Source organism: Pteronotus mesoamericanus, unplaced genomic scaffold (genome assembly GCF_021234165.1).
Source record: "Pteronotus mesoamericanus isolate MK-2021 breed Mesoamerican mustached bat unplaced genomic scaffold, CSHL_Meso_final contig_27, whole genome shotgun sequence".
Taxonomy (NCBI): Eukaryota; Metazoa; Chordata; class Mammalia; order Chiroptera; family Mormoopidae; genus Pteronotus; species Pteronotus mesoamericanus.
Window position 1 is genome coordinate 26,783,391 of NW_026555115.1, and position 26,291 is coordinate 26,809,681.

At 35.8% G+C, this 26,291-nt stretch overlaps 1 protein-coding gene across 5 annotated transcripts in view; it reads right to left on the reverse strand.

Moving 5' to 3' along the window:
* Positions 1-26,291, reverse strand: part of STXBP5L (syntaxin binding protein 5L) — a 402,439-nt gene that overhangs the window by 70,661 nt on the left and 305,487 nt on the right. For all 5 annotated transcript variants that reach the window (XM_054575243.1, XM_054575242.1, XM_054575241.1 and 2 more), the window contains one exon: positions 1,758-1,823. In XM_054575243.1, coding sequence (XP_054431218.1) covers positions 1,758-1,823 — 66 coding nt within the window. The remainder of the gene's footprint in view (positions 1-1,757; positions 1,824-26,291) is intronic.

Here is a 26,291-nt window from a genome sequence, read left to right on the forward strand (position 1 = left end):
TCCTAAGAAAGAAGAAATAGAAGTGATATTTTGACATGGTGACATGATTAGGATAGATAGGTAATTCAAAAGAATTTACAAATTATTGGAATTAATAAATTTATCAAGTTATCTGGATACAACTTTAATATGAAAATTAACTGTATTTTTACATTCTATCTGCAAACAATAAGAAAAAGCAGTTTTGCAGAGTTTTATCCATGTTGATGGTGCTACCTGTAATTATTTCTACTGCAGTACAGTATTTCATTGATTAAGAATTCTACAATTTATCTCCCCTCTCAAAATTAAATATAAAGGAATAAATCCAGTGAAAGGTGTGCAAGACCTCTACAAAGATGACTAAAAATATTTCTGAGAGTAAAGAAAGCACACATAAATGGAGAGATACCAAATGAAAAATTCAACATCATTGAATATGTCAAGTCTACACAATTAATCTATGGATCCAATTAAAGAGCAATCACTACCCAAACATATTTGTTTGTGTGCAAACTGACAAATTTAACACAAAAGACTGAGAAGAGCTATAATATTCTTGTAAAAGAACCACAAAAACAAAATTGGAAAACTTGTGCTATCAACAATAATACTATAAAGCTACAGCAAGTAAAACAGTGTGGAATTGGATAAATGGCAGATGAACATGCCAATGAAATAGAACATAGTCTAGAAACACACACATACACAAACAGTAAAGTACATTAATTTGTGGCAAAAATCCACATTAGTGCAGTGGGAGAAATGATAGTTTCTCATAAATGGTGCTTATCAACTGGATAACTAAATGGAAGGAACCTTGACTCCTTCTCATGTTATACACAGAAATACATTCCAAATGTAACCTGAGCTTAAATGTGAAAAAGAAAACAATAAGGGATGAAGTAAATTGAAAATGTCATAATTCTAAATAAATATCTAAAAGTCAATAAATTCAATAAAAATGAGAAAAAATTACTGCTTTACAAGGATATTATTAAATGTTTATACATTTGTATGAAATTAAAAACAATTTAAATAAAAGTTTTTTATACTCTGTGAAAACAGATCTATAGTTCAATGTCAAAGATATACCTAATATTTTGGGGGTTTAGAAATGTATACATTACTATACATTCCTTATAGAAAGGTCAGATAAATAAAAATTAGAAAATATGAATATTATTCATAATTCCACTACTCAATAATTTGTACTGTTAAAAATTTTTTTTCATTTTTAAAAAATTTATTCCTAGGAATCTTTATACTCACATTTTAAAATACATTTTAATGGGCTCATACTTTATCCTTCTGCTTTACTTCCAACATATTATCACTAAACTTTTATTTTGTCAATGAATATACATGCGTCCAAACTACAGTCAAAAGCAATAGTATCACATGCTTCTGCACCTGTGGTATATGTTTCCCACTAACTCAGTTCTAGCTATAAGAAAAGAGAGTTTCTGTATAAAATTTCCAATTTTTACTTAAAATTATTAAGGTACTTGCTGAATAAGGTTCCTTTAAAATGTCTTTAAAAGTATTGCACTTATACCTCTAATTTTAATTTTTTAAGAGGCCAAAAATATTTTTAAAGACATGTTTCTATTTAATTTTGGAATCAAATTTAAAAAATTTTGCTTATAGTTAAATTTTAGAAATGGAATTACCCCTTTACTAAAATAAAACAAATTAAATGACAAGAATTAAGAAAATAAAGCAGTAGATTAAGGCAGTGAGTTACCAGAAGCCTAAAAAATATCACTCTTGTTTACCTGAAGTGGGAGACTTGCAGCGCTCAAGTTCCAGGGGAACTGGACTGTCATTCAACTCAGTTAAACCTGAATATAAAATGACAAAAAAAAAAATGAATAAATTTTGCTAACACTTTGTAGATAATTCTTATTTCTTAATTCCTATAAGTTTTACAAGGTTTTTTTTACCTGTAAGATCTACTTTCCTATGCTCGTGTTATTATAATTTGTGTTAATCTTTTTAAGTTAAAATATAGTTGGTATAAAATATATCAGTTTCAGGTGTACAACATAGTGACTGACATTTATATCTCTTATGATGTGATCACCACACTAAGTCTAGTAACCATCTGTCACCCTGAAAAGTTAGAACACTAATATTGACTATATTTCCTTCACTTTTTCATTCATCCCTTTACTCACCATCCCTCTGTTTTAACAAGTGATACTGAAAAAAATAAGGAGCAATACACAAGTTGATACACCAATGGATAATTGAACATGATGGTGGAAAAATATAAACCCTTTAAAAATTTTTTCATATTGAAATATCTATTTTAATAAATAATGTGGCTTCCAGTCGGTGAAAAATAAATACCATATGATTTCACCTATAAGTGGAATCTATTCAACAAAATAAACTAATGAAAAAAATAAACCACAGGCAAGGAAACATGGAGCAGACTGAAAGTGACCAGAGGGGATGGGGAAGGAGGACAATGGTGGAAAGAAGGAGAAGGAACTTAACAAAGAGCATGTATGAATGACCCATGGACATGGACAACAGAGTGGGAATTGACTGTGGGAGAGGGAGGTGGGGTGGGATGGGTGGAGGAGGGCAAAGGGGGAAAAATTGAGACAACTGTAATAGAATAAACATGATTTAAAAATAAAATCAAAAAAAAAGAGAAAAAAAATAATGTGGCTTCATCTGAAAATAGATCAAGAATAAAATAAATGAGAAGGTTTTTTTAAAAAAAGACCAAATCAAAGCTTGCACTTTCAAGAGAAATGGGTATTGGTTTTTAAAAAGGCCTTTAAGGAGATCCTACAATTTTTAAGTATTATACTTATTATAAAATGCAGTATTGTGTACTTATTATAAAATGCAGTGTTGTGTAGTGCATACTAAGTGATTTGCTCAATAGTATCAAATTCCTTATAATAAGTACTACATTTTTATTTCTAGTACTTATTATTTTTAACTTTATTTTTATTATTGACACTATTAGTATTTCTTATTTCTGTTCTGTTACTTTCTAGACAAACACAAGGATAGGCACACTAGATCAATAAACATTTTGTAAATCTCACTGTCTGCCATTCTGCCTTCTAATGATAGGAATACCCTTAATTATGGATTTCCTATCATTGTTGGAGAGTGTTGCTTATTTTTTCTTTGTAAGTAAATATTCTGAGTTTCTACTGTAATGTAAATTCCCGTATTCAGAGGTACTTAAGCATTATTGTTAATTACCAAACCATCTTTGTTCATATTCCTTTCTGCCATCCTCTTTACATAATTTGTACCAGTAAACTTGCTATAAGGCCAAAAAAAAAGTCACAGAATTTTAGGAAAAGAGCATTGTAATACTCTACTTAACCCTTATGTTTTATAAATAAGAAACAGTAAGTTTAAAGAGTTTTAAGCTATTGAAAATCAAGATGGCAGAGAAGTGAGTGGAAGTCACACTGACCTTCTCCCAGGACCACTCTGGAATTACAACTATATTATGGAGAAATCACCTGGAACAAACAACTGAACAATAGCAAGAGAGGAGCCTTTTAACCTTGGACAGACAGAAGAATCAGCTTTAGCACATTCTGGTACAACTGGTAAGGAGTGCAGTAGAGACTCGAGAAGGCAGGTGGGGTGCCCACAGGCAGCAGCACCAGAAGGATATCGAAACAGCCAATTGGTTCCCCCTGAGAAGTGTGGGGTCTAAACCATAAGTGGGGATCTCCAACCTACAGCACCGGAGCCCAACAAGTACACAGTGAAGAGCCAGCTGTGAAAAGCAGCAGGGTTGCTCTCTAACAGAGACAGGAGCTGGAGATGCAAAGAGCTGTTTAAATGGCCAACACATACATTTTTGTTTGCAGCACTTACCCTGAGCTCTGGGAAAGGCAGGGGCAGAGTGTGCTGGAGATGCCTGAGGAGAGACTTTGGGGAAGTGAAGGAGACTTTGGGGAGAGCACTGAAAGAGTAGCCACAGGGAACCTGGTGCTGACTCATCCCCCATACAGCAGTAGCCAATATTGCTCAGGCAGACCACTCCTCTGAGCCACAATAGCACGAGAGGACCCAACAGCACCACTCCCAGGAGGCTCAGCGTAGGCCCATTAGTGCTAAAACCTGATGGCAGAGTACAGAGTAGCAGCCACAGATAGTAGATCCCTGGCTAAATGGGACACAGAATAGTCTAGAAACACTTCAGGAGAAACTGGATATGGAGGCTTTGGGTAGAGAACAGAGAGTAGCAGGTGGGATCCTGGTGCTGACTCCTTCCCCATATGGCATTAGCCATCTGGCTCAGGCTGACCACCTCCTTGAGTGGCAGTAGCGTGAGAGGACCCAATAACCCCACCCCCAGGAGGGACTGTGCCCCACCCTGTGGTGTCTCTAAGACAGTCTGCTAGGTGTAGAGTGACTAGATTAATAGCTGAAGAAGACAGCCACAGACAATAGATTCCTGGAAGTCTTGAACAGACTGCCTAAGGTCAGATAGGGTCAACATCTGACATCATCAGAGGCAGATGCAGAAAGAAAAGAACAAACAAACAGCAGTCTCCTACCTTAGAAGTTCACATCACAAAGTCAGGAAGTCAAGATGATCAATTTAAGAAGTAGAAGCAAAAAAGAAGTCTCACAAATAATGGGAAGATAAAGAAACACTCTCAAGTCAAAGAGAAAGGAGGAATCCCCAGAAAGAGAACTAAATGAAATAGAGGTAAGTACACTATCAGATATTTAGTTCCAAACAACAGTTCTAAGGAAGCTCAATGAGCTCAATGAGCTCAGAGAGAATTACAAAAAAACTCCAGGGAAACTACAAGGAACTTACTGCAAACTATATCAGCATGAAAAAGGACATAGAAACTGTCAATAAGAGACAAGAGGAAACGAAGAATACCATTTCTGAATTGAAGAACACAGTAAAAGGAATCAAAAGCAGGCTAGATAAAGCAGAGGACTGAATCAGCAAGCTGGAGGAAAAAACTTCCAGAAAGAGCAACAAAATGAAAAAAGACTCAAAAAGAATGAAGAGGCATTTAGGGTAATGCAGGACAACCTGAAACATAATAATATCCATATAATATGGATACTAGAAGGAGAAGAAGAGGAGCAAGGGATAGAGAACCTGTTTGAAAAAGTAATGATGGAAAACTTCGTTAATTGGAGGAGAGAAAAAGTCACACAAGTCCAGGAAGCACAGAGGGCCCCATTCAAGAGGAACCCAATGAAGCCCACTCTAAAACACATCACCATGAAAATGGCAAATATCAAAGAGAGAGAATCCTAAAGCAAGCAAGGGAGAAAGAGGCAGCAACATATAAGGAAACGGCTAGCAGCTGACTTCTCAACAGAAACACTACAAGGCAGAAGGAAATGGCAAGAAATGTTTCAAGTCATGAAAAAACAAAGGCTTGCAACCAAGACTGCTCTACACAGCAGGGCTCTCAACTAAAATGGAAGGTGAAATAAGGAGTTTCTCAGACAAAAGAAGGTTAAAAGAATACATCTCCATCAAACCAGCATTGCAAGATATGCTAAAGGGGCTGCTTTAAGAAGATGAAGAAAAGGAGTCTATGAATACCCAGTTCCTTTCATGGTCCCCAATACTTGATATTACCAATATTTTTAATACTTACTAATCTGACTGTGACAAAGATGTGTTATTTTAATTGTTACCTTATTATTTGTTGAAACTAAACCTGTCTTTGTATAATTCTTGCTTATTTCTATTATTTTTTAAAAAAGCTTTCAATGACTTTTTGGTATTCTTTTTCCATTTTTTGATTAAATGTTTGTCGAATTTTTTCCCTAAAAAGACAAAACTACTAACCCTTTTATAGATAGATGTGTTGCAAATACTTTACATTGTCAATATTTTACTTTATAGCTTCTGTATTTGAATATGTTAATTTAGGGTAAGAAAAATATTTTGTATTTTCATTTTTTTTAATAGAAATCCTCAAACTTCTTAGGTTTTACATATTGATTTTTAACTCACCTGAATATTTGTTGTGTAATATGTGAAATAGGGCTCTATACTCATTTTATTTCAAGTAATAGTGATCCTCGCACTTTATATGTTTTATAAATTGCTTTTTAAATCAGTTAGAAGACATATGCATTTACACTATTATTTTATAATTCTATAAATACCTGAACAGTCTTTTTCCTTTGTGTGCATTCAAATTGCCCTCTGAGGTCACTTTCTTTTACTCTGAAGAACTTTCTTTAGTATTTTTTGTAAGGTGGCTCTACTTGCAACAAATTTAGTTTTTGTTTATCTTGGAACGTCTTTATTTCACCTAAATTTTTGAAAGATAGTTTTACTGGATATAAGGTTCTTGGTTGAAAGTATTTCCCTTTGTGCACTTTAAATAATATGTTATTCAATTACCTTCTTGCTTCCATTGTTTCTGATGACCTGTTAATCCTATTGGAGTTCCCTTGTATGTGACAATCCATTTTCCTCTTACTGCTTTCAAGATTTTCTCATTGTCTTTCAGCATTTTTACTGTGCTATGTATTGGGGTGGATATCTTTATACCTATTCTGCTTGGAATTCATTGAGCTTCTTCAATGTATACATTAATATTTTCCATCAAATTTTGAAAGTTTTCAGCCATTCTCTCTAAATATCTTTTTGCTTCTTTCTTCCTTCTTCTACTCTTATTATGAACATGTTAATGCACTTAAGGTACCCCACTTCTCTGAGGGTTGTTCATTTTTCTTCATTATTTTCTCTCTGTTCTTCATAATGCATAGTCTCTATCAATCTACCTTTAAGTTTGCTGATTCTAATTCCTGCTGGTTCAAATCTACTGTTGAATCAATCTAGTGGATTTTTCTTTTCATTATTGTACTTTTCAACACCAGATTTCCATTTTTCCCTTGGCAATCCCCCTTCATTCATTTCACCCATCTACATCCAACTGCCAACTTTGGCAATCGCCAATCTATTCGCTAAATATATAGGCTAAAGATTTTGTTCCTGTTTTCAGATTCCACATTTAAATGATGTCCTGTGGTATGCGTCTTTCCTTGTATGACTTATTTCACTTAGCATCATGTTCTCACTATCCACCCATGTTTTTACACTTAACAATATTTCTTCCTTTTTATGTATGAATACATTTTTTTTTACTCATTAGTCTACTGATGGACACAAGTTATTCCATATTTTGCCTGTTGTAAGTAATGCTTGAATGAACATGAGGATGCATATATCTTCAAAATATTTTTTTACTGTTTTTCAATTAGTTATCTCCATTTCCCTACATTATTCTCCCCTGCCCTACCTGACCCTCACCTCCCACATTCAATACTCCCTCCTCCCACTCTGTCTTTGTCCACGAGTCATTTATACATGTTCTTTGACTTGACCTTTCCCCTTATTTCCCCTATTATCCTCCTCACTTCTCCCCTCCAGTCAGAGTCTCGCTCATTTCACTTAGAATAATCTTCTCTACTTCCATCCATGCTGTCACAAAGGGTAGTAGCTCTTTCTTTCTGCTGCATAGTATTCCATTGTGTAAATGTACCATAGTTTTTTGATCCACTCATTTGCTGATGGGCACTTAGGCTCTTTCTAGAACTTGGCTGTTATAAGTTTCACTGTTCTTAACATTGGGGTGCACAGGTTCTTTTGAATTGGTGTTTCAGGATTCTTAGCGTATAATCCCAGCAGTGGAATCATTGGGTCAAAAGGCAGTTCCATTTTTAGCTTTTTGGGGGAATTCCAAACTTTTCCACAGTGGCTGTACCATCTGCATTCCCACCAATAGTGTACTAGTGTTCCCTTTCTTCCACAACCTTGTCAGCACTTCTTGTTTGTTGATTTGTTTATGATAACCATTCTGACTGGCATGAAGTGGTGTTTCATTGTGGTTTTAATTTGCATCTCTCTGATGGCCAGTTATACTGAGAATTCTTCATATGTCTCTGGGCCTTCTGTATCCCGTCCTTGGACAAGTGTCTGTTTGGACTGTTTGTTTTCCTTGGGTGGAGTCAGGTGAGTACTTTATGTATTTTGGAGATCAAACACTTTAAGGTACCACTGGCAAACATATTTTCCCATACAGTTAGTTCCCTTTGTATTTTGCTCTTTTATTTAACTGTGCAGAAGCTTTTTACCTTGATGTAGTCCCATATGGTTATTCTTTCCCTTATATCCCTTGCTCTAGGGGGCGTATCAGTGAAAATATTGCTGGATGTAATATATGAAATTTTCCTGCTTAAATGAAATAGAAGAAGAAGAAATCAGAAAAGAAATACCATTCGATATAGCAAGAAGAAAAATAAAGTACCTAGGAATAAATTTAACCAAGGAGGTAAAAGACCTGTACTCAGAGAACTATACAACACTGAAGAAAGAAATTAAGGAAGACACAAATAAATGGAAGCATAGACCGTGCTCATCAATTTGAAGAATGAATATCAAAATGTCCATACTATCCAAAGCAATTTATAGATTCCACACAATCTCTGTTAAGATACCAATGACGTATTTCACAGAAATGGAACAGACATTTCAAAAATTTATATGGAACCATAAATGACCCCGAACAGCCGTAGCAATTTTGAGAAAGAAAAACAAAGTAGGAGGGATCACAATACCGGACATCAAACTATATTAAAAAGCCACTATACTCAAAACAATCTGGTACTGGCACAAGAACAGACCCAGAGATGAGTGGAAGAGAATAGAAAGCCCAGACATAAGCCCAGGTTTATATGGGCAACTAATGTTTGACAAAGGGGGCAGAAGCATAAAATGGAGCAATAATAGCCTCTTCAACAAATGGTGTTGGGAGAGCTGGACAGCTACATGCAAAAAATTGAAATTGGATCATCAGCTGACATCATACTCAAAAATAAACTCAAGATGGATAAAAGACTTAAATATAAGTTGCAACATCATAAAAGTCCTAGAGGAGAACATTGGTAGGAAACTCAGATATCCCACGCAGCAAATTTTTCACCAATATGTCTTCTAAAGCAAGGGACATAAAGGAAAGAATAAACAAGTGGGACCTCATCAAAATAATAAGCTTCTGCCTGGTTAAAGGAAACATCAGCAAATGAAATGGGAGCCAACCATATGGGAAAATATATTTGCTAATGATACATCAGATAGAGGCTTGATCTCCAAGGTATATAAAGAACTCACTCGACTCCACTCCAAGAAGACAAATCATCCAATAAAAAAATGGGCAAAGGACCTGTGCAGACGCTTCTCCAAGGAAGAGACACAGAGGGCCCAGACACATTTGAAAGGATGCTCGGCATCACTAGCCATCAGAGAAATGCAGATCAAAACCATAATGAGGTACCACTTCACATGGTCAGAATGGCCATCATAAATAGATCAGCAAACAACAGGTGCTGCCGAGGCTGTGGAGAAAAGGGAACACTAGTACACTGCTGGTGGGAATGCAGACTGGTGCAGCCATTGTGGAAAGCAGTGTGGAATTTCCTCAGAAAGCTGAAAATGGAACTGCCTTTTGATCCAGTGGTTCCCCTGTTGGGACTATACCCTAAGAATCTCAAAATGCCAATTCAAAAGAACCTATGCACCCCAATGTTCAGAGCAGCACAATTTACAATAGCCAAGTGTTGGAAGCAGCCTAAATGCCCATCAGTATATGACTGGATCAAAAAATTATGGTACATTTACACAATGGAATACTACAGAGCAGAAAGAAAAAAGGAAATATTAAACTTCGCGACAGCATGGATGGAACTAGAGAGCATTATGTTAAGTGAAATAAGCCAGGGGGCGAAAGACTAATACCATATGATCTCACCTATAAGTGGAACCTAACCAACAATACAAAGATTTAAGGAAAATAAGACCAGCAACACTGAAAGGAAAAGAAACCAACAGAGACAAGAGGGAAGAAGCGGGGGTGGGGGAAAAGGAAGGGAAGGGCAAGTCAAGTAACATATAGCAAGGACTCATGGACAAAACCAAAGGGGAGGATTGAGGGAGGGAGGGGGGAGGGGTCAAGGGAAAGTGGTGGGGGGAAGGCAGAGACAAATGTATTTGAAAAAATAAATTAAAAATAAATTTTCATGCTTATATTCTCCTCTAGTCCTTTTATAGTGTCATGACTTATATTTAAGTCTTTTATCCATCTTGAGTTTATTTCTGTGTATGGTGTAAGTTGGTGGTCTAATTTCAATTTTTTTGCAGGTAGCTGTCCAGATCTCCCAACACCATTTGTTGAAGAGGCTATTCTTATTGCATTTTATGCTCCTGTTCTTTCGTTGAATATTAATTAACCATAGTGACATGGGTTTATTTCTGGGCTCTCTATTCCGTTCCATTGATCTATGTATCTGTTCTTATGGTAGTACCAGACTGTTTTGATTACAGTGGCCTTGTAATATAGCTTGATATTGGTATTGTGGTCCCTCCTACTTTGTTCTTCTTTCTCAGAATTGCTGAGGCTATTTGGGGTCTCTTATGGTTCCATATAAATTTTTGGAATGTTTGTTCTATATCTGAAATATTCATTGGTATTTTAACAGGGATTGCGTGGAATCTATAAATTGCTTTGGGGAGTATGGTCATTTTGATGATGTTAATTCTTCCAGTGTGAACATGGTATATGCTTCCATTTGTTTGTGTCTTCCTTAATTTCTTTCTTCAGTGTTGTGTAGTTCTCCGAGTACAGGTCTTTTACCTCCTTGGTTAGGTTTATTCCTAGGTACATTATTTTTCTTGTTTCTATAGCAAAGGGGATTTTTTCCCCTGATTTCTGATTCTGATATTTCATTGTTGGTGTACAAAAATGCCTTCAATTTCTGAATATTGACTTTGTATCCTGCTGTTTTTCCAAATTCACATATTAGGTCAAGTAGTTTTTTGGTGGAGTCCATAGGGTTTTCTAGGTACACTATCATGTCATCTGCAAACAATGACAGTTTTACTTCCTTCTTCCCAATTTGGATGCCTTTTATTTATATTCTCCATGTCTGATCACTGTGCCTAGAACTTCCAACACTATGTTGAGTAAAAATGGTGAAAGCGGACACCCTTGTCTTGTGCCTGGTCTTAGAAGAAAGCATTTAGTTTTTGCCTGTTGATTATGATGTTGGCTGTAGGTTTTTCATACATGGCCTTTATTATGTTGAGGTATGCCCCCTTTATTCCCACTTTACTGAGTGATTTTATCATAAATGGATGCTATACCTTATCAAATGCTCTTCCGCATCTATTGATGTGATCACATGATTTTTGTCTTTCCTTTTATGTGAGACATTATATTTATTGATTACAGATATTATACCATCCTTGCATCCCTGGGATGAATCCTACTTGATCATGGTGAATGATCTTTTTAATGTATTGCTGGATGCTGTTTGCTAATATTTTTTTGAGGATTTTAGCATCTACATTCATCAACAATATTGGCCTGTAGTTTTCTTTTTCTTTTTCTTTTTTTTTTTATCAGTATGAAGTAGCTTTAATTGTGCATGAGGTTTCAATATCCTAAGCAAGTTTTTTTTTTTTTGACAATTAAAATCTCCCTAGGGGCATTTATTTCTATGAAATTAAGCACAAAGCAAGAAAACATGAACCCATTTGAGGGTGCATTTAGAAAAGGTTACAAAAGATGTGTCACTGTCACTGAGGAGTACAGTGCGCGTTACTGTGCGGAACTCTCGGTTACAGCTCAATCCTCTGATGACATTTTCTCAGGCTGCTGCTGCCAAGATTTCCTGTTTTGCCTTTGATTCTGTTACATGCACTTTTCCAGAAGTTTCTCAGTTAATAACATTTCTTGGTTGTGTCTTTATCTGGCTTTTGGATGAGGATGATGCTGGCATCCTAAAGAGAGTTTGGGAGTCTTCTGTGTTCTTGGACTTTTTGGAATAGTCTGAGTAGGACAGGGGTTAGCTCTTCCTGAAGTGTTTTGTAAAATTCTCCTGTAAAACCATCTGGTCCAGGGCTTTTGTGTGCCAGGAGTTTTTTGATTGCTTCAATTTCACTAGCTGTTATTGGTCTGTTCAGGCATTCTACTTTTTCATTCAGTTTTGGAAGATGATATATTTCCAGAAATTTGTCCATTTCATCGAGGTTTTCTATTTTATTGGCATATAGTTGTTCGTAGTAATTTCCTACCATCCTTTATATTTTTGTGGTATCAGTTTTAATTTCTACTCTCACTTATGATTTTATTTTTTTGGGTCCTCTCTCTTTTTCTCTTAATGAGTCTCCTTAAAGGGTTGTTGATTTTGTTTATCTTTTCAAAGAACCAGCTCCTGGATTTATTGATCCTTCAAATTGTTCTTTTAGTCTCTATGTCATTTAATTCTGCTTTGATCTTGATTATTTCCTTCCTTCTACTCTCTCTGGGTTTTCTCTGTTGCTGTTTCTCCAGTTCTTGTAGCTGTAGGAGTAGGTTGTTTATTTGAGATGCTTTTGTCTATTTTAGGTTGGCCTGTATTACTATGAACTTCCTTCTCAGGATTGCCTTTGCTGTGTTCTATGGGTTTTGGACTGTGGTGTGTTTATATTCATTTGTTTCTAGAAACTTTATTTCTTCTTTGATCTCATTTTTAACTCCTTCATTGTTTAACAGCATGCTATTCAGTCTCCATGAGTTTGAATATTTTTGAGTTTTTCCTTGAGTTTGGCTTCTAGTTTCAAGCCCTTGTGGTCTTCAAAAAAACTTGATATTATTTCAACTTTCTTGAATTTTTAGAGGCCTTTTTTATGTCCTGTCATGTGGTCTATCTTGAAAATGTGCATTTGAAAAGAATGTGTATTTTTCTTTTTTTTGGGATGACAGGTTCTATATCTATCAGTTGTGTCCATTTGATCTAGTGTGTCATTCAGTGCCCCAATATCTTTGGTCATATTTTGTTTGGAAGATCTACCCATTGCTGACAGTAGGGTTTTAAAGTCCCCTACTATCAGTGTGTTGCTGTCTATATCTTAATTGAAGTCCTCCAACATTTTACTTATATATTTGGGTGCTCCTATGTTGGGTGCATACATGTTTACAATGTGTATGTCTTCTTGATGAGTTCTTCCCTTGAACTCATAAGTGTCCTTCAGTGTCTATTTATGGCCTCTGCTTTGAAGTCTTTTTATATCTATGCATTGTTACCCCAGCTTTTTTTCTTTTTTCCTGTCCAGTTGCTTGGAATATTTTTTCCAACCCTTCACTTTAAGCTTGTGTAGGTCTTTTGTTCTAAGGTGGGTCTGTTGTAGGCAGCATATTTGCTGGTCATGTTTTCTTTTTTTATTGTTCAAATACATTTGTTTTCATTTTTCTGCCACCACTGTTCCCTGCCCAGCCCAACCCAACTCCCTCCCTCAATCCTTCCTCACTTCATGTTTTTTTATCCATTCAGCTACACTAAGCCTTTTGACTGGAGCATTTAACCCATTTCCATTTAAGGTTATTTTTGATAGCTATTTATTCATTGCCATTTTCCCCCTTGTACTTATGCTCCTCTCTCTGCCCCTCTTTTTTCTTCATCTTCTTGAAGTAGTCCCATTATCACATCTTGCAAAGATGGTTTGGTGGACATGTATTCTTTTAGTCATCTTTTGTCAGGGAAATGCCTTATTTTGCCTTCCATTTTAATTGAGAGTCTTGCTGGGTAGAATAGTCTTGGTTGCAGTCCTTTGCTTTTCATTTCTTGGAATATTTCATACCATTCCCTTAGGCCTGTAGTGTTTCTGTTGACAAGTTAGCTGCTAGCCTTATGTGGGCTCCCTTGTATGTTACTTCCTGTCTCTCCTTTACTGCCTTTAAAATTCTCTTTTCTTTCAAATTTGGCATTTTAATTATGATGTGTCTTGGAATAGGCCTTTTTGGGTTCATCTTGATTGGGACCCCCTGTACTTCCTGAATTTGCATGTCTTTTCCCCTCTCCAGGTTAGGGAAGCTTTCCATCATTACTTTTTCAAACTGGTTTTCTATCCCTTGCTTCTCTTCTCTTTTTGGTACCCCTATTATATGGATATTATTATGTTTCCTGTTGTTCTGCTGTTCCCTTAACCCCTATTCATTCTTTTTGAGTCTTTTTCCTTTTCTTGCTCTTTCTGGGAATTTTTTCCTACCTTGTCCTCCAGCTCACTGATTCGATCCTCTGCTTCATCCACCCTTTTACTATGTTCTTCAATTCAGAAGTTGTAATCTTCATTTCCTCCTGGCTCTTGATGGTTTCTATGTCATTTTTCATGCTGATGTACTTCACAGTATGTTCCTTGTAGCTTCTCTGTAGTTTTTGTAATCCTCACTGAGCTCATTGAGCTTACTCATAATCATTTTTTTGAACTCAAAATCGGTAGGTTTACTTGCCGCCATTTCATTTAGCACTTTCTGGGGATTCATCCTTTTTCTACTGGGGGTTGTTTCTTTGTCTTCCCATTTGTTGGGAGACTCTTTTTGTTTGCTTTTGCTTCTTAAATTGATCTATTTTGGCTCCCTATTTTTGTGGTGTGAAGTTCTATGGTAGGATACCTGTGTCATTCAGTAGTGCAGTCTCCTTGATCTCCTAAACTTGATGCTCTCTGCATGCCCTTTATGCCATTTGGTTCTCTGGATGTAATTTGGTTTGATTCTTTTGGGTCATTCTTTAGTAGGTCCTTCCTTCCAGCTAGTTGACTGAAGGTCACTCCACCTACTACATCTTGTATGCTGTTGTGCAGGTGCTGCCACAAGAAAACCACAAAGCCCAGGAAACAAATGTACACCTACAAAAATAACTCCCATCCTCAATCCCAGTATCAATAGCAAATGAACCTTTATTCATAAGGGTGTAGAGAGGTTAAAACTATTATAATAAAGGAGAGCAAACAGGGAAAGATATATCTTCTTGAGTTAGTGTTTTTTGTTTTTTTTTTTGGATACCCAAAAGTGCAACTGCTGAATCATATGGTAGTTTTATTTTTAACTTTTTGAAGAACCTCCATTCTTTTCTCTATAGTGTCTGTACCAATCTACATTCATATCAACAGTGTATAGGAGTTCCCCTTTCTTTACATCCTGAACAACATTGTTTTATCTTTTCGATAATAGCCATTCTAACAGATGTGAGGTAGTTTCTCATTGTGGTTTTTATTTCACTGATGATTAGCGAATCTGAGCGCCTTTTCATGTACTTGTCAGTTATTGGCATACCTTCTTAGGAGAAAATGTCTATTCAGATCATTTGCCCTTTTAAAAATCAAATTAAAGAACTCATGCACCCCTATGTTCATGGCAGTGCTATCTACAATATCCACATGCTAGTAATTGCATAAGTGCCCATAAGTAAATGAGTAAATCAAAAAACTGGTACATTTACACAATGGAATACTATGCAGCAGAAAGAAGGAAGGAACCCTTTGCGACAGCATGGATGGAACTGGAGAGTATTATGCTAAGTGAAATAAGCGAGGCAGTGAAAGAAAAATGCCATATGATCTCATCTGTAAGAGAAATCTAATGAACAAAATAAACTAATGAACAAAATAGAACCACAGGTATGGAAACATGGAACAGTTTGGGGGTGACCAGAGCGGGGCGGAATGGGATGGTGATGGAAGAAGGTAGGGACTAGACAAGAAACATATGAATGGCCCATGGACATGGGTAACAGTGTGGTAATTGACTGTGGGAGCTCGGGGTGGAATAGGTGGAGGAGGCCAAAGGAGAAAAAAATGAGACAACTGTAAGAATGACAATACAAATTATTAAGAACTCAAATTATTTGACATTTCTGCTATTGAGTTGTAAGATTTCTTTATATATTTTGCATTTTAACCCCTTATCAGATGTGATTTGCAAATATTTTTCCTCATTCAATAGCTTTTTTTCATTTTGTTGATTGTTTCCTTTTCTGTACAGGAAGCTTTTAGTTTGATGTTGTCCTACTTATTTTTAGTTTTGTTTCCTTTGCTTTAGGTGTCAAATCATCATGAACATCCATGTTAGGGAACTTACTACCCATGTGTTTTTTTGTTTTGATAGGATTTTTATTTTTTCAAGTCTTATATTAAAGTCTTTAATTCACTTGAGTTAATTCTGATGTACTGTGTAAGACAGTTCCATTTGGTTATTTTTATAACTTCCATTTCTGTGTTGCTGTTCTCTATTAATGAGACATTATCACCATAGTGTCTCTTATTTCTTTAAGTATGATGTGTTTTATTTCTTTAAACATATTTTTAATGGCTGCCATGAAGGCATTGCTAAAGCCAATATCTGGGTTCTCTCAGAGGCAATTTCTGTTTTATTTTTTTTTTCATGTGAATGGGTCACATTTTTCTATTTATTTGCATGTCTCATAATAGTCAGTAACCGGACATTTTGGCAACCCTAGATACTGATATAGCAATTCTAGATGCTGATTACTGTTTCCCATATGCCCTCTCTGGTTTTTGTTGTTGTTTGCTTATTTGTTTCAGTGATTTTAGTGACTACTTAGTCACTAAAGAGGGTTATTTCCCTTACACTGTGAAGACTTAGATGATGCTTCTCAGAGGGCACAGCCTTCAGCATAAATGTAGTCACCCTGGGATGACAGTGGTTTTAACAGAGTTCTCTTTGTTTCTTTCCCTGATCACTCTGTTAAGTTGTCTGCCTCTGATGATATTGATGTGAATCCAGCCATTAGGTACCACAATCACAGCCAGGTGATTGCTCTATTGTTTTTGACAATTTGTTGGTATATATGTTAATCAAAATTCTAATCTAATTAAATTAGGAGCCAATCTCTGAGGTTGTTCAAATCCCAAAAGGAGTCTTAGCTGTGTTTTTTCTTGGTTCTCTCTAGTGAATCAGCTCATCTATGGTTTGCTGGTTACTTTTAATTAAGAGAAGCTATCAATCTCATTTGATTTCCACCCAATACTTCATTGATTTTTAGTCTTCTTTTTATCTTTTTTCTTTCTTCCCTTTCTTCCCCTCCTCCCTGCACCCCCCTTCTATGAGTATCCCCCCCTTAGTTCATATCTATGGGTCAAACCCACACAGGTTTTTACAGCCAGAGGTTTTGAGGCTTTATTTCCCTGCATTGGAACCCCGGGTTGCTCGGTCTGTCTCACTCCCTAGTTGTTCCTCCTGGTTTATCCACACGCAAATGTGGGACTGCCCAGTCCTCCAGCCACTGCCTTGCCATGTGTCCTCTCTACCCTGCTGCCTGTCTCTGTCCTTCCAGCCAGTCTGAATGAATGTTTCTTCTTTAACTCCTTGGTTATCAGCCTTCCATACAGTTTTTATTTTCTGGCAGTTCTTGTTTTTTTTTTAAAGTTGTTGTTGTCCTTCTTTTGGTTGTGTGAGGAAGCCAAGTGTACCTACCTATGCCTTTATTTTGGCCAAAAGTAGTATACTTCATTGATTTTGATGGTATCCTGAGGCTTGAACTTCCCCAAAGTGTGTTTTAAATAAAGCTAATTCCTTTGGGGGAGAGATTCAGAGTTTGCTGTTCTTATAGACTGCCCTTTTCCCCTGGGCAAAAATCACTGTGCCACTAGTCTGGGCCCTGGCAGAGGTGGAAGCCTCTGGTCTTCTCAGCTTGACTTTTCTGGCATGAAACCTCTGCCCTCTGAGTAAGCAAAGGTGGGAGAAATTAGAGTCTCTGTTTTTGGTTTGCTATGCCAGAAGTAGACTTTTTGTCTTAAGAGTGTGTGATTGGCAGGAGAAGGAAGCCTCTAACCTCTTGGCCGTACTCTCCAGGAATTTGGCTTTTTCAGCTTAGAGTTGGAAGGGGTGAGAAATTCTGGCAACCCGAAGGCAGGGGAGGTACAGAACAAATTGTGGCTTATTGTCATAGACTCACTTTTTACCTTTCAGTAGATTTTACTCACTTTTTACTTTTTCAGTAGATTTTAAAAAATAAATGTTTCTTTATTTTCTGTATCCTCTTAGAACAATTTCCAGAGACTTTAAGTGATTTTTTAAAAAAACCAACCAAACAAACAAACCCTGAAACTCACAGACAAAGAGAATAGTGTGGTACTTAACAGAGGGAAGGGGGTTGGAGCTAGTAGAGGGTAAAGGGGGCCAAATATATGGTGATGAAAGATGATTAGATTTTGGGTGGTGGGCATACACAGCAATATACAGATCATGTATCATAGAAATGTACACTTAAAACATATATAATCTTATTAAGCAATGTCACCTCAATAATTTTTTTTATTGTTTAGACTCCCAGAAGTCACCCATTTTATTGCCTCCCTTTATAAGGTACTTTATTCTTTAAAAAATTTTTTATTGTTGTTCAATTATAGTTGTCTGCATTTTCCCCACATTACTCTCCCCTGCCCTACCCACCTCTACCTCCCACATTCAATAACTTTAATTTAAAAAATAAAAATAGCTTACACCTGTTATGCTCTTTCCCTGGAGAATGTTTCCATGGTGTTCTTCAAGTTGCCACCTGGAAGTCTATCTTGTATATAGTTCTCAATTTTTTTGTTGCTACTATATAAAAATATGGTTTATTTTTTAATACCGACTAATATTCTTTAATGTTGCTAAGATCACATATTGTTTTTGTAATTTTTTGTAGATTTCTTTGAATTTCCTACATATACCATAATATCATTGGCAAATAAAAGGAGCTTTTAATATTTTCTATCTAATCTTTAGGCACATTATATTTAATTTTGCTTTTTGCCCTTACTAGTTCATTAAGTACAGTGCCAAGCAAAGTTAATGAAACTTGTTATTATTTTTTTTCTTGTTAACAATTTTAGTAGAGAAACATTCAGAATTTCACAATCAATTATGATGTTATTTGTAGGTTTTTCATTAATGGACTTCATTTAGTTGAGGAAATATTCTTTTATTCCTGGTTTTCTCAGGATTTTTTATTATATATACATGTCAAATTATGATACATTTTTTGCATGTAGTCATCTGCCACTTAACTACAAGGATATGTTCTGAGAAACATGTCATTAGGCACATTTGTCACATGAATGTAATAGAGTGCACTTATACAAATCTAGGTAGGATAGCCTAGTACACACCTAGGACATATGGTATACCTCTGTTGAATATGTGGTCATTGATGAAAATGTTATGCAGTGTATGACTGTATTGAGATGATCATGTTATTTTCTCCTTTATGATGTTAAACAGACATTTTGCATTGACTGATATTCAAATATTAAATTCATATTTCTGGAATAAATCCACCTTGGATATAATTGCTTCTTTCTTATATATGTCTGTCTTCCATTTGCTAATATTTTACTTATGAATTTTACATCTATGTTCAAGATTGAGATTGGCCTGTACTTTTATGTTACTATCTTTGTCAAATTTTGGTTTTCAACATTGTGCTGGCCTCAGATAACCAGTCAGGAAGAGTTCCCTCTTGTTTCTATTCCATAGCTATTGTTTGTATAAGATTAGTGTTAATTCTTTAAGTTTATTTTTCAATTTCAGTTGTCCCACTGTTTTCACCATTGCTCACCCCTACCTCATCCTCCTGCACTCCCACAGTCAGTCCCCCCCATTTTCCATGCTCATGAGTCCTCTATTTTTGTTCCTTTGCTTGCCCATTCCTCTTCTTCCCCCCATTTAATTCTTTCTTAAATGTTTGACAGAGTTAATCAACAAAGGCATTTGCAATTTTCTTTTCTCTGGGTATTTAATTACGGATTGAAAAATTTTTTTAAAGATACAAGGCTATTTATTTCAGAAATTGTATTTTTATTTCTTCCTGGTTCCTGTTTATTCTATTTCCTTGTTCATACTGTTGCAGTTCCCACTCAATTCCTTATAGTTGTCTGTGAGTTCTTTGAGCATCCTTATAACCATTTGTTTGAATTCTGTATCTGATAGTTCACTTACCTCCATTTAATTTAGCTCTTTAACTGGGGAGGTAAGAGATGTGTACTAAGAAAACTACACAACATTGAAGAAAGAAATTAAGACACAAATAAATGGAAGCATATACCGTGTTCATGGACTGGAAGAAGTAACACCATCAAGATGTCCATACTACTCAAAGCAATCTATAGATTCAATGCCTTCCCTATTAAAATGCCACTGACATATTTCACAAATATAGAACAAACATTTCAAAAATTTTTCTGGAACCATAAACGACCTAAATAGCTGCAGCAATTTTGAGAAAGAACAAAGTAGGATGGATCACAGTACTTGATATCAAACTATATTACAAGGCCATTGTAATCAAAACAGTCTGGTACTGGCATAAGAACAGACACATAGATCAATGGAACAGAATAGAGAGCCAAGAAATAAACTCATGCCTCTGTTGTCAATTAATATTCAACAAAGGGGGCAGAAACATAAAATGGAGTAAAAATAGCCTCTTCAACAAATGGTGTTGGGAGATCTGGGCAGCTACATGCAAAAAATGAAACTCAACCACCAACTCACACCATATACAAAAATAAACTCAAGATGGATAAAAGTCTTAAATATAAGTCACGGCACCATAAAAGTTCCAGAGGAAACATAGGCAGGAAAATCTCAGATATTCCATACAGTAATATTTTCACTGATATGTCCCCTTGAGCAAGGGACATACAGGAAAGAAATAAATTGGACTTCATCAAAATAAAAAGCTCCTGCACAGCTAAAGAAAACTTCAGCAAAATGAAAAGGGAACCAACGATATGGGAAAATATATTTGCCAATGATACCTCAGACATGGGTTTGATCTCCAAAATATATAAAGGACTTACATGACTTCACTCCAACAAGACAAATGATCCAATCAAAAAATAGGAAAAGGACCTGGGCAGACGCTTTTCCAAGGAAGAGATACAGAGGGCCCAGAGACATTTGAAAGGATGCTCGGCATCACTAGCCATCAGAGAAATGCAGATCAAAACCACCATGAGGTACCACCTCACACCAGTCAGAATGGCCATCATAAATAGATCAAGAAACAATGGGTGCTGGCGACACTGTGGAGAAAAGGGAGCACTAGCACACTGTTGGTGGGAAAGCAGACTGGTGCAGCCACTGTGGATAACAGCGTGGAATTTCCGTAAAAAACTAAAAATGGGACTGCCTTTTGACCCAGCAATTCCACTGCTGGGGTTATACCCTAAGAATTTCAAAACACCAATTCAAAAGAACCTATGCACCCCAGTGTTCAGAGCAGCACAATTTACAATAGCCAAGTGCTGGAAGCAACCTAAGTGCCCATCAGTAAATGAGTGGATCAAAAAACAATGGTACATTTACACAATGGAATACTATGCAGATGAAAGAAAAGAAAGAGAAAGAAAGAAAGAAAGAAAGAGAAAGAAAGAAAGAAAGAGAAAGAAAGAAAGGAAGGAAGGAAGGAAAGAAAGAAAGGAAGGAAGGAAGGAAAGAAAGAAAGAAAGGAAGGAAGGAAGGAAAGAAAGAAAGAAAGGAAGGAAGGAGGAAAGGAAGGAAGGAAGGAAGGAAGGAAGGAAGGAAGGAAGAAAAGAAAGAAAGAAAGAGCTACTACCCTTCGCAACAGCATGGATGGAACTAGAGAGCATTATGCTAAGTGAAATAAGCCAGGGGGCAAAAGACAAATATCATATAATCTCACCTATTTAGTGGAACCCAACCAACAAAACAAACGAGCAAGGAAAATATAATCAGCAACATTGAAATTAAAAAGAAACCAACAGTCAAGAGGGAAGAAGGAGGGAGAGCGGGGAAAGGGAAGGGAAGGGTCAAGTCAAGGAACATGTATAAAGGACCCATGGACAAAGCCAAAGTGGGAAAGGATTGAGGGAGGGAGGTTGGGGAGGGGGGCAGGGGAAAGTGGTGGTGGGAAGGTGGAGACAAATGTATTTGAACAATAAAAAAACAATATATATTATATTGATTATGCTATTACAGTTGTCCCATTTCTTTCCTCCCTTTTCTCCCCCTCCACCCCACACTGCCCCTCCTCCCAGTATCCCCCCCTCCCCCAACCTCTTAGTTCACATCCATGGATTGTACATATTAAGTTCTTTGGCTTCTCCGTTTCATATACTATTCTTAACCTCCCTCATGCCTATGTTGTACCTACTATTTATGCTGCTTATTCCCTATACCTTTTCTCACATTCTTTCCCATCTCCCCTCTTTTTTACTATTCATAGTTTTTGATCTTCTTCTTTTTCTTAGATAAATCCCTTTAACATTTAATATAATAAGACCCTGGTGATGATGAACTCCTTTAACTTGATCTTACCTGGGAAGCACTCTACCTGACCTTCCATTCTAAATGATAGCTTTGCTGGAGAGAGTAATCTTGGATGTAGATCCTTGCTTTTCATGACTTTGAAAACTTCTTGCCTGCCCCTTCTTGCCTGTAAGGTTTCTTTTGAGAAATTAGCTGATAGTCTTATAGATACTCATTTATAGGTAACTGTCTCCTTCTCTCTTGCTGATTTTAAGATTCTCTCCTCATCCTTAATCTTTGGAAATGTAATTATGCTGTGCCTTGGTGTGTGCTTCCTTGGGCCCAATTTATTTATGACTCTCAGAGCTTCCTGGATCTCCTGGAAGTCTATTTCCTTTTTCAGATTTGGGAAGTTCTTCATTATTTTTTCAAAGAAGTTTTCAATTCCTTGCTCTTCCTCTTCTCCTTCTGGTACCCCTATGATTCAGATGTTGGAACATTTAACATTGTCCCAGAGGTTCCCAAGCCTCTCCTCATTTTTTTGAATTGTTGTTTCTTCATTGTGTTCTGGTTTAATATTTATCTTTTACTTCTGCTCCAAATTGTTGATTTGAATCCCAGTTTCCTTCTCTTTACTGTTGGTTCCCTGTATATATATATATTTTTATTTCAATTTAAATAGCCTTCACCTTTTCTCCCATTTTGTGACCATACTCAACCAATTTAGTGACCATCCAGATTACCAGTGTTTTGAACTGTGCATCTGATACGTTGGCTCTCTCTTCATTGCTCAGTTGTATTTTTTCTGGAGTTTTGATCTGTTTTTTCATTTGGGCCATATTTCTTTGTCTCAGTGCACCTGTTACATTGGAAGTGGCAGAGCCTTAGGTATTTGCCAGGGCAGGGCAGCCCAGGTCGCTGAGTTGTGATACTGTGTGTGGGGGAGGGGCCCATGGGAAAAATGCTTGGCTCTCAGCCTGCTTTCAGTCACTTATCCTACTACCCATAAGTAAATTGGGCCCTTCTAGGGCTAATTCCCAGGTGGATGGGATTGTATATGTTCTAGGACCCTGTGGGTCTCTCCAGTGGACCTTTATGTGAGGCTGGGAGTTTCTTCTGCCACCACAACCCTTACAGGCTTTTACCTCTAGAAGTTTTGAGGCTTTCTTTCCCTGCACTGGAACCTTGGATTGTGAGGTCTGTCTTACACCCCAGCTCCGGGTTATCCGCACACAGATGTGGGACTGCCTGGTCTGCCAGCCGCTGCCTTGTCTTGTATCCTCTCTGTACTGGCTACCCATCTCCACTTCTCCTACCCATCTGGATGAATGTTTTTTCTTTAATTCCTTGGTTGTCAGACTTTCATACAGTTCGATTTTCTGAAAGTTCTGGTTGTTTTGTTTTTAAATTTGTTATTGTCCTTCTTTTGGTTGTGTGAGGAGGCAAAGTATATCTACCTATGTCTCCATCTTGGCTGGAAGTCCATGATTATGTGTTTTCTTTTGTCTTGACCAGTCTTGCTAGGGTTTCATAAATCTCTGTAAACTTTTGGAAGAGTATTTTATGGTTTTATTAATCTACTCTAATGTTTGCCTTCTATTTCACAGTTTTTTAAAAATCTATTTCCTTCTGTTTATTTCAATTAAAGTCCTTTTTTAGTGTCTTAACAAATAAGTTTAAATGTATTAATTTGAGATCTATTTTTCTAATATAAGAATCTGATGTTCTAAATTTCCCTTTAAGCATTACTTTAGTAACATCTGATAAATTCTGATATTTTTGTTCATACTTTCAGTCAGTTAAAAATATTTTTAATTTTCCTTATAATTTATTTTTTAAGCATGAGCTCTTCTTAATTGCCAGGTATGTGAATTTTAAGACATAGTTCTGCTATTGGTTTTTAACAGAGAATATATTCTTCTTGATTTGTCCTTTATAATTAATTATAAAATATGATTCAGACAAATGTATCTGAAAAAATAAATTAAAATAAAATTTAAATAAATAAATAGCAAAAAAAAATATTATGATTCAGTATTTGTGAATGTCCCATGTCTCCTTGAAGAGAATCTGTTTTCAGTTGTATGGTGTGGGTGTCTACTTAAGTCAGATCAATTTAGTTAAAATATTTGCTTAGTTTTTTAATACCATTCCCAATTTTTGTCTATTCGATCAGTTACTGAGTAGAAATGATGACTCCCTACCTAGGATTGTAGATTGGTTGATTTTTTTATTTTTAGTTTTGACAATTACTGCTTTATATATTTTCAACATTTCTTATTATGTCTAACAGTGCAGGACTTCTGTATCTCCCAGATAAATCTACTTTTTAATAATTTTATACTGCTTCTCTGTCCTCTTGAAGTTGATTTCAAAATCAGCTTCATCTCATAATACAGCCACATCAGCTTTCTTAGGATTAGTGTTTTAATGGAATTCTTTTTCCCTTTTTAAATTTTCAATTTATTTGTGTTTTTGTAATTAAAGTGCATCTCTTTTAATGAGCACATAGTTACTTTCACTTGTTTTGTTTTCATTCTGTCTCACAATCTCTGCCCTTTTTTTGTTTGTTCCATTTGCATTTAATATAATCATTGATGGAGTTAGGTTTATGTCTATTGTCTTCCTATTTGATTTCAGTTTGTCCCCTCTGTTCTTTTTTTTTTACTGTTCCTCTTTTCTCTCTTTTGAGAAAAATCAAATATTTCCTAGTATTCTTCGGCTACTTAACTACATCTCTCTCTTTTTAAAGTGGTTGTTCTAGGGATTATAATATGCATCTCTAATTCATCACTATCTACCTTTAATTATTATTGTATCATTTCTCTTATGATGAAATAAATTTACAGCAGTATAATCCTGTTTATATCCCTCCTATCCTTTATTATTCTTGTCATATATTTTTCTTCTATGTATTATAAACCTCAAATGCACTGTTAGTTTTTAAAGAGTAATTTAACTTTTTTTTATTGCTGTTCAAGTACAGTTGTTTCCATTTCCCTACACCCACTCTCCCCCCGCCCCACCCACCCCCACTTCCCACCTTCAATCCTACCCTGCTTTGATTTTGTCCATGGGTCCTTTACACATGTTCCTTGATAACCCTTCCTTTTCTTTCCCCTGTTATCTCACCCACTTCTCCCCTTTAGTTACTGTCAGTTTGTTCTTTATTTCAAGGTCTCTGGTTATATTTTGCTTGCTTGTTTTGTTGAAATTAACTTTTAAAGATTTTAAGAAAGAATATTTTATATTTATTCACATACTCATTATTTCTAGTGGTCATAACTCTTACTACACACACACACACACACACACACACAGTGTTATTTTCTTTCAGCCTTAAAAACATCTTTTACCACTTTTTGCAGTGTAGTCTGCTGATGACAAATTTACTTTCATTTTAAAATATTTTTGCTATATATAAAATACTGAATTTACAGTTATTTTTCTCTAGCACTTATAAGATATGATTCTATTGCCTTCTGTCTTCAATTATTTCTGATGAGAAATCAATCATTATTCATATCACTGCTACTGTGTGTATGTATGTGTATATTTACCACTTTTAAGATTGTCTCTTTCATGTTAATTTTATTAGTTTTACTAGGAAGTTGTAAGTATGATTCCTTTGTATTTTTCTAGTTTAGCATTTTCTGAATTGCTTGGATCTTAAGAGTTTCTATTTTTCACCAAATTCAGAAAAAAATTCAGCCATAAGTTACTGACACTCATTTACCTGTTAACTGTTTTGTTTTTTTTACCTCTTTCTTTTTGTTTAGATCATTTTTGTTGAACCTATTCAAATTTAATGCAGTCCAATATATTGTTAAAGTAATACTGCTGACTTCCATTTCAGATATTTTATTTTTCATTTCTAGAATTTTTATTTGGTTCCTTTATAGAGTTTCAGTTTCTCTCCTGAAATTCACTCATTCTAATCCATATTTTACTGTGAATTCCTATAATAAGTATTTAGAAGTTCTTGTCTGCTAATTTGAATTTGGGACATCTATGGGTCAGCTTACATTGACTCAAGACCTGCCTCTAACTTTGTGCTTCTTTGCATGTTTTAAAATTTCTTATATATATATATATCTACTTTTTTCCTCATTTCTCTTGTCAGTTCAAATGAAGTGCTATGTATTTAGATTCTACAGAGTACTGAACTGAGCTGGGTCTGGACTGTGGCTTTAATTAGATTGTTTCACTTTACAGCTAGACTAAGAAAATCTC